Below are 16,580 nucleotides of genomic sequence, written 5' to 3'. Positions count from 1 at the left end.
GCTCCTTGAAAGGTGACTGTTATGTCATATCTGTTGCATAGACGTTATTCGTGATAGTTTCATTACTATGCATGGTAATACTTTGATGTTTATACCACCAGTATAGTTGTCACCATTCTAAAATCACACTGAGTGCTGGAGTGACTGTTCCTACATTCAATTAGGAGTGGCCACAGAGGAAGGCACTTTGTTAGATTCAAGCGGTAATGCCCGCACGTTTTTTGTTCACCTAAAAAGTTTGTTCACTCAAAATTTGATTATTTCAACCAAAAGAAAGCTATATAAACTTTAGCAACAGTCTGTTTAGTATATTGTCATTTGAGGTATCTGAATTCTTGTGATACTTATTCGTTTATTTGCCATGTTCGTCATTCAGGTTTGCTATTGCCTCCTAGATAGGACAATTCAGGGGATCCTTGACCTGAATGCAGGGTTGCTTTCCCTGGATTTATTTTAATGCAAAATATACTTGTGAACGATTGAAATGAGTCTGATAAGATCCAAACACATGCGCACATGCAAAACATGAGCGAAAGCAAAAGTGTGTTGGTTTTCGACCACTAGATAATGCGTTTAAGCACTTATTTGGGTAGTGCGTTACTGTGGTTTTTTTACTTTTCACTACTTCTCCTTTTCATTTTTCTAGCACTAGTCACTTATCTCTGTTGCCATCTGTTCTTCATAAACCTCCTGGGACCTGTTCAGACACCCACTTTTTCTACACTCGTGTCAGAAGCTTGGTGTGGATTCAAGAGAAAGGTAGTGCTTTTAGTAGGAATAATATGTGGGTAACATCCTATGTGTACATCACTAGTTCTTCCACTCACCAGGAGAGTGCTTGCATGTCTGGTGGTGTCAACGATTTGAGACAGAGTACTTATCCAGAAAGGGCTTCAATGTTGGCTTTGACTCATTTAACCTGATGGTACAGCCTGCCCTTGAGGAACTGTCCAAACCATGGCTTCTCAACCCAGTTAGGATAAATGAGGAGAAGGGGAAACAATCTTCTTCTTCTTCTCGTGGGTTTTTGTTCCATGTTGTTTTCACGTATACTAACCGATTTTTAATCTGACTCATTTGCATGCGAGCAGCAGGAGTAAAAGTTAGGAGTATTTTTTGGGGGGGGCTTTGTTGTGGTTTTTTTCAGATGTGCCAAGAAGGGATGAGTCGTGCTGTTCCAGTGCTCTGGAAGGGAATTAGGAGGCTCGAGATAGACGCATGCATGTGTGTTGGGGTTTGAGAAAAGGGAGTGGGATGTTTGTGTAGGTCTATCAGGGATAGAGATAGTGTGTGTGTTTGTGCACATGTGTGTATGCATTACAGACTGTAAAGTAGGACCACTGTGAGGAGTAAGTATAAAACACCTGGAAAAACTGTGAAGGAAACTTTGACTGCTCTGGCTGGTATCCATTACACAACACTGATTGGTAAAACCAGTGTGTGCGTATGCGTGTGTTTAAAAACGTACATATCAAGTTATAAATTAGAAGTTTTACGTTAAAGGTCTGATGATAGTCTGGAATCATTAGAGCTGTGCATAGTTGCATATCCTCCCTGCTCTGGAAACAAACAAGTATTATTAGAACATACAGTATCTGTCCTCCGAATTCATCCAAACAATTTTGCAAAGTAGTCGACAAGAAGGAAGGGTCATTTGTGTTTTGTCGTGGTCCAATAGGCCACACAAGACTATTCCTCCAGGAGCAGCCCCCACCCCATGACTTGGACTTTGATCAGTAGTCATCAAGCCAAGACAAGGTTTATGGTAAGTGTCATGTGTAGCGTTTTTTCTTACATCCATCTTACTTGTTGCTCTTCCCTGTGCAAATTGCCCCTTTGTATTCTTTCCCTCTGAGCTCAGTATCGCTAATAAACTAGGCTGCCAGAGTGGCGAGTGCCCCGGCTTTGTGTGTTTTTACGAGGACACCAGTAAATAAAACTCACCAGCCTGGTTGATCCAGGTGAAATATGACCAGGGGATGTAAAAGAGCACCGTAAGCCAAGGGTAGCGGTCTGGAGAATGGAATCAGTCCAGCCTGGGAAGATTTAAGAGCAGCTGAGGCTCTCAGACACACAGGTCTGATGTGGCACACACATCGTGCACAGACACACAAACACGGCTTAGCTCAAGTGTGCATCCTGGCACAATAAATGTGTTTAAAAAAAAGTAACCATGCGCTGTGTTCGATTTTTTTAACTAGGATGGCAAATTAATAGTCTTCAAGGCTTTGAAGATGACACCACAGAAACAGACCCAGCAACTGCGTGATAATAATAGTCTCGAGGAGCCAAACACAAATGGGCACATTCCTATATGTCCCATTTTTTTTTATTTACACCCTTAAGGGTGTTTTCTTTTTATGATCCAGTCTCTTTTAAACCATGTTGCCGAGTGAAGCAGTGTGTTAACGTCTTGGGAATGTTAGGATCACCTCACTCACACACTGACAGAAGTTTTGAATTTAAAATAGCCTTGCTTCATTCAGCCTTCTCCTGCAACCTTAAATAGAACTGGGCAAAATGGTTTGATGGAAATGCTCTGAAAATTATCTTTGGCTCCTAACTTTGTCTTTCACTTTTCATCAACTTATTTAAACGGTTAAATTGACTATTTGGACATGGAAGGCCAAACATTTTTCTACTTGAGTAGTTTACCTTTCTATTTATAGTTACAAAAAATCCAGACCAAGATTTCGGCTGTATCCGCTTTATTAGGGTAGTGGTTACCATCATGGCACCACATTCTTGTGCATAAATATAATCCTTCCTTCTACACATCCATGACAGAACAGAAAAATGATAAAGGTTAAGGGCTTAGCTCCATTTTCTTTGGGAAGGCTCCTAATCCAAACCCCTGCAGTCGACCTCCAGTCCAGCACTGAATAAAGCGTTATCTTACCGTATGTCTTTGTATGGATACACACACATTTGGAAAGCTATATGGATAGACACTTAGCAAGATGTATGCATATAGTGTCCAAGTTCTCTCCTTAATACTCTCCATTTACATGTACCTCAAAGAAGGTGTTTCACTACACCGCGCCAACTTTATATATATATATTATATATATATATATATTATATATATATATATATATATATATATATAATATATATATATATATATATATATATATATATATATATATATATATATATATATAGTAAAAATGTATTGGGGCTTCAAAAGGGACCTCTGATCCATATTTTGGCAAGATTTCCAGCAGCTAGTTGAGCCTTCACGCAATGTTATAACGATGTTGTCATGCACAAACCAAAGAAAATAACATGATGTGATGATAAAATCGATCATCAAATATCAGAATATCAGACATCGGAATACCAAATGTGAAACTTATTAAAATAAGACACTGTATTTTTGTCAAAAATCCTTAAAAAAAGTAAAGGGAAATCTGAGCTGCCAAACATAAGTGTACCACCCTGTTGAAAATTCGTAATGTCAACCTAGTTCATTTAAAATGACCCTGAGCAATAATATATGTAAACATTTCCACATCCCCTTTAAATGCATAACATCAAAACGAGAAAGGCTCCACTTGGGAACCACATACTTTTTTCATTCTCCTTAAAGTAAAAGCTGTATAGGCATGCCGGTGCATTGTTTGGATACTGTACGTTGTGTAGGTAGAGAGAACCATTCATTTGTGTTTATGATAGGGGTAGGGTATCCATTCTGCATTTGATAAGAATGCATTCAATGATTCTGCTATTGGGAACAGCCCGAAAAGGGTCAATCTTTAGCCAGTCGGTGGATCAACCTGCACAAGTCCCGTCTCCGCTGGGTTATGAAAGCTGGGGTAATGCTCTGCACGGGGAGGCGAACTGGGGAGCTATTCCCTTCAGCCCCCTCACACAGGACCTCTGCGTTACAGATAACATACATTCCACAATCATAGCTGTTCTGTTGCAAGGGGCATGGCTCCTCCACAAATCGAACCTTTCCCCCGTTGCCAAAGAAAGGCTCCAGCTTGCCAGCGATGCGCCTCGCGTGGAGGGAGTTGCCCCCATTCTGAGAGTCATAGTGGGCAAAGTGAGCGGCGCCATGATGGTAGACAAGCAAGCTCCAGTGGGAGCCCCCAGCGGTCTGGTTGGAGTTGTCGTTGACAGCCAGGAACACCAGACGGCGGGACGCCAGATCCAGGGGTTCCAGGAAAACGGCCAGCTCCTCTGGACAGGAAGCACACTTTATAAACTGTGTGACCTCTGGGCTAATAAATGCAATGGTTTCACCCAGGCTTTTAAAGCGATCCGCGGCAAAGTACTCAAAAGCAAAACCAATGACTTGGTCATTGAGCCAATGAGGACCTTCTAATAATGTCACATCCGAGCGTCGCAGGAGGCTGTCCTGGTAGCTCAGCACAACGGGGTCCATTTTCAACAACAAGGTGTTGGCTTCTGAAAATGACACAGAATTACCTTCAGTAAGATTTGTATGAAGAGATAATGGCCTACCTAGCGGGACGAATAGATAAAACAGCTATAAATAAACGCCAGTGACATCGCAATATAGATAAATGTCGAATAGCAAGCTTGTAGCTTAAGGCAAAGTTGTCGCTACGCGTTTAGACCATGTTAGTATGTAATTTTTACAATAAGTTTGATCAAGGTAGTTTATTCTAAACCAGAAGCGATACTAGCTAAGCGCCACTGCCTGTATTAATTGAATCGTATCACATAGTACATTCACTCCCACCCTCCGTCACCGAGAAAATTAATTAGACATTATTCCTTTAATATCACGTACCTTATACATTAATTCGAATGGAAAACACAACAAGAAGGAACAGTGTCACCCATTGCAGTATTATACGTAAAGAGGTCCATGTGACTTTATGTGACTTTACGTCAATAGTGCATGGACAAAGTGGGACGTCCCGACTTCACTTGAATCATCTGTTTGCAAATTGTAAACCAATCACATCACTTCAGTGGAGACCACCAACGCATTCATGTCATGCGTATACAATCTTTAGCACACCACTACAATATAAAAATGTACAGAAAAAGCTACGTGCAAAGGCAACAACACATAGTTAAAAAACCTTAATGCTTTACCTTTATCGTTGTAAATGGGAGCGCTTGCCGCCGGGTATAGTTACTTCCTTGCTACTTCCTGTTATTGGAATTATTGCTCCGCCCCGGCTCCGCCCATGGGAGGCATGTATGCGCATTACGTGAACGCGCGTCGCCACACTGATTAGCTGCTCGGGCAAAGAGACCGATGAGTTTGCTTCGAATCCTTCCGAAGAGGATAGGACTGATTTTAAGTATTTTAAAATATAATTAATCTCGGACTACAAAATGCGTGAACTCCTCCGTACTATATATACTTCCAGCGACCTGGACAGTATGCTGAGATAAAAGAGCCAACTAAAGAATTTGTTCTTTTTGGATTACAGGACATTAAAGATACTTTCCATCAGTGTTACTAAAAGTACCCTGACCACTCTTGAGATAAGACTCCGACTAGATTGTTATTCTACAACATTCCGTTCAGCGCTGTCTGGAGGTAAGAACGATTTTAAGTAGTCACTTATCAGCTCAGCCGTCCTCGCTGGACCGCCAATGATCTTTTTAGTCTATAGTAACTAGCGGCCGATTCATTGAATCACTTGTTTTTTCATGCACATTATTCATTTTCTTCATGCTTGAAAACTGCACACTCACGGCTGCTATAGCTGGCAACGCTAAAGGGTAGAGGGGAGGCTATTCTGAATTATCCATTACGGGCCATTGGCGTGTGTTGGGATGTGAATGCTACGAGAACTTGGAAAAGTTGCAGCTGCTGTCGTATCATTTCACAGTTTAATATCCATCTTCATTCTTTGTCTGAATTAAAAACGGTTTCTTCACATGTGCTGTGCTGATAAGGTAGCTGTGGTGCTCTTCATCAAACTAGAATATATTTTATCCTGTTTTTTTTCTCTCCCACGATTTTGGCTACTGGCATTGGAGGAGTGGGCTGTCCTAATATTATGGCTTTGTCGAGGCAGGGTAGTGGCTCCATCTATCATTGAGTGGAGTTCAGCAATAATATCTAGCCTAGTAATAACGTAGAAAAAGAGTCCATAATGCATGCAACTGTACTCGAAGAGCTGGCTCTGATGAGGCGAGGAACCTGCTGAATCATGGGGGGCCTGCTACTCACTGCGCGGTAATTATTGCTCAGAATGGAACCACAAAACAACAAGCTATTCTCTCTCACTTTGTTGCTGTTTCAAAAATGGCTGGTGGCATGGCTCCTCGGAGAGACCGGTTCCCCCTCACATGTGCACAGGTGAGGTGGGCCTGTCCTGCTGGAATGCGAGCTCTGAGGAGACCCAGCTGCCAGCGCAGACCTAGAGAAGGAGGCGGCCCAAGTCAAGACGACTGCCAACTGCTCCCTTTTGACATTCGATAACCCCCCAGACTCGCCCTCTATTTCTGAGCCACAGGGCTTCGTTTGTGTCACTTTGGGCTTGTGTGTGTGTGTGTGTGTGTGTGTGTGTGTGTGTGTGTGTGTGTGTGTGTGTGTGTGTGTGTGTGTGTGTGTGTGTGAATGTATTTGTGTGTCTGTCTATATATATATATTTGTGGGGGGCGGGGCTGTTTCTGTGTAAAGTACCGGTGGACCTTTTTATCTGTCTGCCTATCTGTCTATTTCTCTAACTCACTGTAAGAAGATAACAGCCACGTCATGCTGCAGTTTTATACTCCTTAACCATGAAAAATTCATCAGCACTTTAAAGTAGCCCTCGGTTTATATTTAGCGTTCCCTTCTCTAGGACAGTAATGTCTTTCTGTGGTTCGACATGACCCCTTACTTTTTACTACAGTTCTTTGACTAACCCTAATCCTGTAAACAGAAATTGTGACACAAAGGGCATCCTAAAATAGGTCTTTCCCCAGAACCCTGTTGAATTACACTTATTTTATACACCTTTAACACCTGAAGTTGCTGTTTGAAGAGAATTTGAGCATCGTAAATATTTTGTTTTCTACATTTATTGCTGAAGTGCTTTGTGGGTCAAAAATATACAAACTTCTTTGACATGTTGACGTAAGTAATAATTCTAACTACCTTCGGTGGCCTGAGCAAGCAACCAAGCTCCTAAAATAATCTGTGCTGTTGGAACCTACATTTGACATCAATTCAAAAGAACACGGAATGTGTCAGCATCAGAATCTCTTGCTTCCTTCTACTCCAGTACCACCAAGCAGAGCCTCAGGGGGCAGGAGAGAACATATCACGTGCAGCCCCCCCCCCCCCCCCCCCACAAACACACACACACACACACATACATACACACCAGCGCCGTGAGCCATGATGGGCTTGCGTGGCGTAATTGATTGGCATGCACATGAAGTCATTAAAGGGGAACCTGCTTGTGTTGCACCAAACAAAGCCCCCCTTTCTTTTGGTGTGCCATTATGAGGGAGGCTTTCGCCTCAAAGGCTCAGCTTCCCTGTGCTTTGCATTTCCCCTCATTAACTCTGTGCTGCCAAGAGAAGACGAGATGGGGAGGAGGCAATAGCTTGTGTTGCTTTATGTTGTTATCTTATGACATGGAATGGGGGTATTTCTTCTTATCCCTTTTTAAGTTCAACCTGATTGAGTCTAATTGCAGACAAGTAACAACGGATGAGGTTAAAGGCTTTTAAAGATAAAGCCTTTTTTAAAGTTCACCATTGTTTCAGCACTACAGTGAATTCCACATCCCAATCTTGTGCTTGGGAAAGTGCAGCAGGTTTAAGTCTTGTTTTTCAATCCCCTTTTTTGAGAGACCCTCACAGGGATTTAGTTTGTGCTGTAACAATCTCAGGAAACCGAAAGGGCATGTAGTGAAAGTGGTTCTCAAGAAATAAAATGGTAAACATAACCTGCTATTTAAACAGTCAAATAAGCTCAGAATAATTGAATGGTCCAAACACTTTTATAAAGCCAACAGACAAAATATATGTAACGGTTGAGTTAGATAAGGGATGGGCAACTTTCATGATTAAGAGGGCCACAATTTTTCATCATCACCATCAGAGGGCCACATGACCGCACACATCAACTAATCGTGTGTGTGTGTGTGTGTGTGTGTGTGTGTGTGTGTGTGTGTGTGTGTGTGTGTGTCTCTCTGTTTCAGTGGTTGCTGGTGATAAATTTGTGTGTGGGGCGTAGCCATGGATGTATTTTGGGGGTCCTCCCCCAGAAAATTCTGAATTAGTTAGATGTGATTTCCTGTATTCTGGTGCATTTTGGCGATGGCCACTACCTACAAATTCATTCAGATTCATTGCCTATGTATGTTAATTGAACCAACATATATTAATTTCATATTTTCCATGCTGAAATGCCTTTTTAACATGTCTATACTTTCTTAAATGATAAATACACCAAGTTTGTTTTAAAAGAAACAAGCCACAGGAGTGATAGGTATTTCTTTCAGTCAAAGGGCTCAAATACATAATCATTCAATGAGGGCACAGAACTGAGAAACCGTGGCCCAACATTAAGGGCAACAATATATAAGCATTATATTCCAACTGCACTATATTCAGTGCAGTTGGAGTGTTTGTAGTGGCGACGAAAGTTGAAATCTTTCATGACTAATATAGTTTCTAAGCAAACTAGACACATGTGTTTTGAATTATATGCTTCTCATTTTGACTGAAAGGTACGGTTTTCTTGATAAAGTTTTCTGTAAAAAAATAGTAATTAAATAAATTTAATTTTAAATGATCTACGGTTGCAAATCACTGAGTTAGATACAGGCCTCGAAACTTGATGTATACCGCCATTCGACTTCAAGGATGTTTATAAGGTGGTCGAAGCACTAAAACTATTGTCTGACATCCCAAATAGTGTCAAGCATACAAATGCATTCAAGATCTGTATTGGTAGCCATGTCTTTGAATTGGTTGCATCTAACACCGTTGATTGAGTGTATTTTTGGGTGTGACATAGGTGACTATAGCTTCTTTGGCCTCTCATTAACATATGGTACATGTAGTGTAGGGCCACTAATCCCGAGGCATGTGCTCTTGTGTAATAGGACAATACTGGTTGTTTTCATGTGGGTGCTTCTATTGAACTTGACTGCGGCATCCCCAATATAGTGTATAGCGGACTTTTCGTCATGGTAGTTTTATACCAAACCAGATATAAACTACTAACTTAAAACAAGCCTATATCCTATATAGGTTTGCTCATAGCTTAAGGACTTATTTTGGATTTTGTAGTAACCTGTGTTGTGTCAGAATGAAGCCAGAGGGGATGAGCAGAGGATGTACGAGGTGAGCTGACAGTAGACAGACAGACGTTATCTGATATGGTGGGCTAACACACTGCTGGCTGCTCCCCAACACGAGAAAGGATCGATCAGGTAGGGCGTCATTGGGAGGCAACTTCCATTGAAACAATCATGGGACTTAATAGGCCCCTGTCACTCAGCCAAGCTAAATGCATGGGTGAGGTAATTTTGGTAATGGTGTTCATATCCATACCCAATATAAATTATAGGGAGTATTCTCAAGATGTCAGAAACTAACATATGTTTCCAAAGTTTGATTCAGTGGTGCTCATTCAAGTCAACGTTTCTGCGCAGGGATCTTTCAGGTGATTCATTTCCGTAATAATTAGACAGCTGGCTACCATGGATAGTGAAAAAGCTCAGCTTCCATCATCTGCAGTAGGTGTGGTCATGCCCAGGTACCAGAATAATTTTCTGATAGAAATAGCTTTAGTTTGCTGTGAGGAAGTTCATGTATTATAGTCAAATGTTCAAAAATCATTATGTATAAGAAAATATAATTTTTCGTATCTGTTTTAGACTATGGTGATGTAATTTATGTGAATGCATCTCACAGTACACTGAAACCCCTGGATGGGATTTCAAATCTGCCATATCTCAAAAACGACATGATCAAAAGTTATTTGGCAGGCTTGTAGAACTCGTGAGTTTGGGATGAAAATGATGGGCCAGAATTAAATATTGGTGGTGATATAACAAGCCTTTGAAGTGAAACATACTCAACAGGCTGCCAATTCCACTAGGAAAGTGCAATATGCATGAAACTTATTATACATGCACCATTCGTCATGATGAACAACTTCAGAGTCTGAACCATATGCTCAGTGCAAAAGCTGCAAACTCGGCACACATGTTCTAGGTGAATGTTGGGCTATATTGTGTGAAATTCATAGCAATAAGGCTAAAGATGGCAGAGATATACATTTTAAAGTGAAATACATGCTTATCGCCGATGTTTAAACAGCTCTAACATTGCGTCAAGAACACATAGGTTCGTATACAAAGGGCAGATAGATTCCATAGTATACCCATGCCAAATTTCAAGTCGATATCTGAAAAAAAAAAAATTGGATGCATTTGTTTGACGTTGCCTTTCTAAACCGTGGCCTCTATTCAATGCAGGCTGGGTCTTAAAGCATTACATAGGTAATTTTGCATCATTCGTTTGACAGTGGATTTTGACACAGTATGCTTTAGAAACATGGTTGGTGATTTTTAAGTTTTTAAGGCATACAAATGCCATACTAACATACCGACCAAGCTCACCATACCACCACGTATGGAAGACTTCTATTTCTCAAAATATACTCTAATCTGCCCTTGGCAGTCTACGGTCATACGGTCATACTGTCATACTGTCGGTCATACTGTTATACTTTCGGTCATACTGTGGATCATACGGTCATACTGTGGATCATACGGTCATACTGTGGATCATACGGTCATACTGGCGGCCATACTGTGGATCATACGGTCATACTGTTGATCATACGGTCATACTGGCGGTCATTCTGTCGGTCATACTGTCGATCATACGGTCATACTTTCGGTCATACTGTCGGTCATACGGTCATACTGTCAGTCATACTGTCGGTCATACGGTCATACTGTCGGTCATATGTTCATGCTGTCGGTCATAAGGTCAGTCATACAGTAGGACTCCATCATGGTTGCTTGCAACGTTGAAATTGTATTATTGACTTTATTTATTTATTTTTACCAGATGTATTAACCTTCACTGTAACCTCGGCACCATTGTAAAGGAGGTCTTTTTCCCTCAATGTGTTTTCCGAGGTTAAATAAACAAAAATGAATGAATAATATATAGAAAACTTAGGCCCACATGCAGATATTGGGCTATTGTTTCTTGTTGTTTCAAGAAACCAAGGAATAGGCCTAGTAGTACAATGAGTTTGTGAGGATGACAATAAGAATCGTAACTGATTGTGTACTTAAGCATTCTTGAGCATTTTTTCATTGTATAAAAAGAAGCAAAAAGTCGTTTTTGATGGAATGAATTTTACTCCCCTCAACGTCTGGAAATATCTAGAGGAAATCATGATAGAGGGCCAGTCATCTTTGAAGAAAACGTAGTTGAATTTTACATGCTGCATTCACCTAGTAGAACTGTTGGGGAATTTAAAGAGACTATTATTATGACTTGACCCAGGAGTCATGTATATAATTGTTTGTATCACCTAGGTGAAGTAACCACCAAATGGCCCAAATGAGCTCAAAGAAAGTGAATGCTGAAAGCTCTTTCAGATTTCTAAATGACTAAAGAATCTTGGCTCACCTAACTGAAGACCAAAAGTACCCTTGGGTTATTTTCTCAACTGATTGAATGCAACATTGTTTGACTAAGTAGAGTAAGCTCTTTTGTTCTGTATAGTAAGTACTGACTGTATTGAGAGTCATTGTTTTTCTCTCAAAGCGGTTTTAAAAGATTTTAGCTCAAGATATTCCTGGATGTTACCTTCTAGAGCATTAACTCTGCACACCGAAGAAGATAATTTTGTTGCTCTTGAGGCATGCAGAAGGGTCTGGCAAATCATACTTTCTCTACATGACTGCAGTCTTAAATCTAACATGCATTTAACTTGAACATAACCACATTGGATATTTAAAAGACTGTGTTTTGCTTTACTTCCCACCTAGACTGAGAGACCATCATGAATGAATTGTTATGCCTATCTACTGTACCTCAATGCAATATCCATCCTCCTATATCCTCCTTATGAGCCTTATGGCCCTGACACACCATTCTGACGGTCCGACTGCCTTTTCTGCCGATCGTTGGCAGAAAAGGCAGTCGGACCGTTTGGGTCAATGTGTGCAATTGGCGGAAAATAGCCCAGACGGGCTTGAAAAGATCACCAACGACTTTGAGGACGGCCAATCGCACAGCACACACCAAAAAGACTCAGGTCACCGATCTCGCCAGACTGTCCGACGACGGATAATCTGGTTGGTGTGTCAGGGCCTTTCTACGCAATAATGCAGATTCGGTGCATCCCATTCCAGGTGTTTCGTCATGAGATGAGAGCAGCTGGGAACGATGTACTTCCAACCAGATTTATCATGAAAATTGAAAGTCTGGATGGTTTCACTATGCTAATGATCTCATTCCAACTCAAATCAGAAACCCTTTTCATGTTTGTCGGCCATGTCTGATTGTTTGCTTTCACTCTGCCTTCCTATTTATCACCCAAGATGCTTCACTGGAGACATTTTCATTGAAACCATTGACATTCCAGTCATCCAAGGAGAGCCCCCTGTTGATTCAGTGCACACAGCTGAGTGCTGACTGCTGTTAGTGAGTTAACTAACAATCACTTTAAAAGAAAGATGATGTTCATACACCGTACTTTCCATACAGTTTACCTCATGATGCCCCCCGACGTACATTCTGCACCACCTCCTGCTGCCTCTACACTATCCTGCTCCTCTCAACCAGGTTCGGATTTCAAACATGTGCAAACGAATGTCCCTAGACCCCCCTATGTTGAAAAGGGAACGAGAGCAAGAGTCTTGGTAACACTGCCCTGTAATTACCGCCTGTGTTTCTTTTCCTCCTAATGCGTTAAGCAGATGTGCATGACATCGTGTCTTAAAATTGTGTGTGTGTGTCTTAGCATCAACTTGTATTTTTTTGTTGATCAAAAAAAAGAAACATCAAGAAAACAAATGTGAAAGAAAACGCCAACAATTTGGGTGATAAAAAAACGGCTGAGTCACTTCACATGCACTTTGCTGCTACCTTTCTGTGGGTTCACTGCCTACCTCAGTGTTCTCTGAGCTAGTGGAAATCCGAAAAGCCGCTCAAATCCGATTTCCTATTGATCAGGCTCAGAGGGGTTCTGTTAGTAGCCCTCGAGATGTAACCTCCCATAGGGTGAAGTAATGCAGCCCTTTCTCTATTGTTCTGAAATTATTTTATAGACTGATTTGCTCTGGTGTTTGCATGCTTTCTATCTGCTTCATATTGTCAGATATTGTACATCGTTTTTTCTTCTACCTTTTATTATGCCTATTTACTTTGTTTCCATTATTATTCAGGTTTATAATGTAAATAATTCTAAATATATTACATTGGTTTATTTCCTCTCTTAATTGTGTATAGGTAGCAACAATATATTTTGGGGAAATGCACAGGGCACTAGTAGAAAATGTATGTCACAACTCGTTGTACTCATTCTTTTCCCTCAGGGCATCAAGATATCAATGAAATGTACACCCTAGCAGTCTAATTTGATTAAACTTTACAAAGTCAAATCAACCATAAAGATAAGTAAATAGCCCCAGGCTAAAAAAGTAGACCAGTGTTTTCATCGATGATCGCCCAGCAGATCACAAGCAGGGGTTTGGCAGAATCTTGTTCTTGGCACCAGGTTGCGTACCTAGTTAGTTACAGTCATTAACACTCATCTCCACTCAGCTGTCAAAGCGGAGATGAGTCCTCCTTGTTAATTCAGCGTGTTTGTCTGTTATTGAGCCCATGTACAAGAAGTCTCTAGGCTCCACCTCCTCCTGTACTTTCTGACTGAACCACCACCACACCCCGAGGGCCGAGGGCTCATCAGCCCCCAGGTAGTTGACCGTTCTGGGAAGGAGATGGTGTGTGTGTGATAATCCGGGGCACTAATGGCTTCTAGGGATTCCCGCCTGGCCTTCCTCTGCTCCTCTCGTAGACAGGGTCAATTTTCACAAAATCTGAACCCCAAAGGCATTTTTTGAAAATCTATAATATACAAGATTTCTACGGGTGTTAAGGGGTTCTGAAACCAAATCCGCTGCATATGAAGCTCAAAAATGTCCCAAAATGCCTCTAAATTGAGAAATCCAACATGGCCGCCACAGCCAGGCTGAAATCAATTTTTCAGTATATCTTTTTGACTAAACAAGGTACAAACATGAATTAATTGTGCTTTTTTAAGTTTTCCTACATGGGAAATTCGATGCGATATTCAGATTTGAGATGTAATGTGAAGAAACTGCTTAGATATCGCAAAAATACTTGTTTTTAACTATGAATAATTACTCAGATATTATTATTAATATTATTACTATCGTTAATATCATCAGGCTACATTTACTTACTTTGTATTTTTTTTTGAGGTCAAATGTATAAACAAATGTACAAAAAGTTACAAACTTCAATTAAATGTTCACAGGTTTTCACACATAGGGAATTTAACATCCTGTCCTGATTTTAGATCAAGTGTCAATAATCAGCTTGAAAATCAGTATAGAGTATAGAGAAATATAAGTATAATAAGTATAGAGAAAAAAGTGTTCATTAGTGATAAAGAAGGTGTCAATCAACTAAGATCCCAAAACTAGAAAATCCATAGGTCATGGTTTTATTCAATGAACTATATCCCAGTAGAAGTTACAGTGACGGCTTATTCGCGGTCCTCTTCAGTGTTCTGGCAAGTGTTGTCAAGTTTCTATACATTTCATTTGACTCTTTCTGAATAGAATAGAAAGATTATAACCAGTACAATTAAAGGTTCTTTGGAATACATGTTAGTTATCCTTACAATTATTTTGTTCCTTTGTTACTTTTTTCCCTCAGTTATGTTCTACTGTTGCCACACATCAAATATTTGCACGCCCATTTTTTCACTGTCTTGTATCAATTCGCAATTTTGCTTTAATGTTCCAACATAGCAACCATAGCAATCTAGAAATGGTTTGCTCTGAGTTTAGGAAATTCAGAAAGAAATAGCCATGTTCTGTCAAATTTGCATCAGTAGGCTAGTAAACATTTAATATGTGGCAACAGTAGAATAAGCGGGATAATGGACTTAACTTAACTTTGGATAGTCGAACGGCGTGTTGTCCATTATCCCTTGCATAACTGAGGGGGAAAAGTAGAGAAGGAACAAAATAATTGTAAGGATAACTAACATGTATTCCAATGTACCTGTACTTGTACTGGTTGTAATCTTTCTATTTTATTCAGAAAGTCGCGTGGAATGTAGCACATTTTCAGAAATTCTGCCTAGACTATGGCCTGTCTTCGTCTTTCATCTGTCCGCCCTCCCTCCCCACACACACAGACACACAGACTGCCACTGTGATACTTGGAGTTTTAGCTGCTCCCATGCGGAATGTCTGTACGCTCAGTATACAGATCTTGCTTATTAATTGAATTTCGTCTTAGTCTAATGGATTTCTTATAACGGATATTGGAACAATAGCCCTTTAAGAAGCCTGAAAACCAATTCTACCATTTCAACGTATTTGGTTCAAACAGGTTGTCAAAATAACTAACTGCAGTTTATCCTTTTAACTGCAGTTAAAAAAAATGTAAGAGCCGTGTGAAAAGTTCTGCATGCTGTTTGTTTTAGTGGTGTGTTGAAAATGACGTAAGAAACAAACCCCTTTTGGGGTTTTGCTCGTGTGAGTTGTGTGATCAATTTATCATAGAAGTTCTGCACGTACAACGTGGGCATTGTTTTTCAACATGTTTATTTCAAGCTGGCACGCATCGCTTTTTATTGAGGTCACATACTTTTTGACATTTGTTCTATTGGCCTATTTTGGTGATCAAATAATAGACATAGAAAACAAAACAATGGCAGTGTTGTGATGGAGAAGCCCCCCTTTGACAAACTTCCTGTTTCACCCTTTGGTGCGGCCATTGTCAAGAGAGTTTGACACAGGAAGTAGATTTCTTCGTTGCGAACATAGAGGAGTAATCCTGTTTACCTTAACCGTCTCAGTGTTCTTTTCATATAAACATTTGGTATTAGTTTATTAATAACTTCCCAAAAATTTGACCTCTAATCAGTGTGCCAGGACATGGCTGACCAAGATTGTCTTGGCAAATATTGATCCCTATTCACAGTGTAACAACTTAGCTTAAAATGTATTATTATTTCTGATGATGAAGGCATTTGAGTATATCTTATTTACTAACTGAAAAATCGGATGGGTTTTAATTACTGAAGGATACAAGGGGTGCGATGGGGACACGCATAAAACCCAGCTGTTGGATAATGCAGGCTTTTATGACTTTCTGGTAATTCATTATTTCCTTGGCGCTGGTGCAGTTGGTTGTAGGAATTCCTCTTCCTCCTTCTTCCCTATTCCTTCCCCAACCCTTGTTTTCTGCCACCCTCACAGGGCTAAACTGCGCCCACATATTTTGTTTTGATGTGCTCACGTCCACAGGCTTGCGGCACCATGTTTTTCCATCCAGTCTGGAAGCACTGCCATCGTCGGTGTTCAGTCTTTTATGAAATGATAATCTTAGGCCTACTCTTGACC

The 16,580-nt window shown here is 40.5% G+C and overlaps 2 protein-coding genes across 5 annotated transcripts in view; one reads left to right on the top strand and one right to left on the bottom strand.

Moving 5' to 3' along the window:
• Nucleotides 1-3,188: 3,188 nt before the first annotated feature.
• Nucleotides 3,189-5,127, bottom strand: senp8 (SUMO peptidase family member, NEDD8 specific). 2 transcript variants are annotated; one of them, XM_079736612.1, is made up of 2 exons: nt 5,077-5,127; nt 3,189-4,416 (listed from the first exon to the last, which is right to left on the bottom strand). In XM_079736612.1, the coding sequence occupies exon 2, from the start codon at nt 4,391-4,393 to the stop codon at nt 3,752-3,754; it is 642 nt and encodes a 213-aa protein (XP_079592738.1). In that variant the 5' UTR covers nt 4,394-4,416; nt 5,077-5,127; the 3' UTR covers nt 3,189-3,751. The 2 variants fall into 2 exon arrangements, with proteins under 2 accessions (XP_079592738.1, XP_079592737.1); XM_079736611.1 differs by lacking the exon at nt 5,077-5,127 and adding an exon at nt 4,766-4,837.
• Nucleotides 5,128-5,242: 115 nt separating this feature from the next.
• The window catches only part of myo9aa (myosin IXAa), an 87,033-nt gene continuing 75,695 nt past the window's right edge, over nt 5,243-16,580 (top strand). For all 3 annotated transcript variants that reach the window (XM_079736985.1, XM_079736986.1, XM_079736984.1), the window contains exon 1: nt 5,243-5,530. The gene's annotated coding sequence lies outside the window, so the exon portion shown is untranslated. The remainder of the gene's footprint in view (nt 5,531-16,580) is intronic.

Source organism: Pollachius pollachius (assembly GCF_949987615.1).
Source record: "Pollachius pollachius genome assembly, chromosome: 5".
In the NCBI taxonomy this organism is placed as follows: domain Eukaryota; kingdom Metazoa; phylum Chordata; class Actinopteri; order Gadiformes; family Gadidae; genus Pollachius; species Pollachius pollachius.
This window is presented reverse-complemented; position numbering and strand designations above follow the sequence as displayed.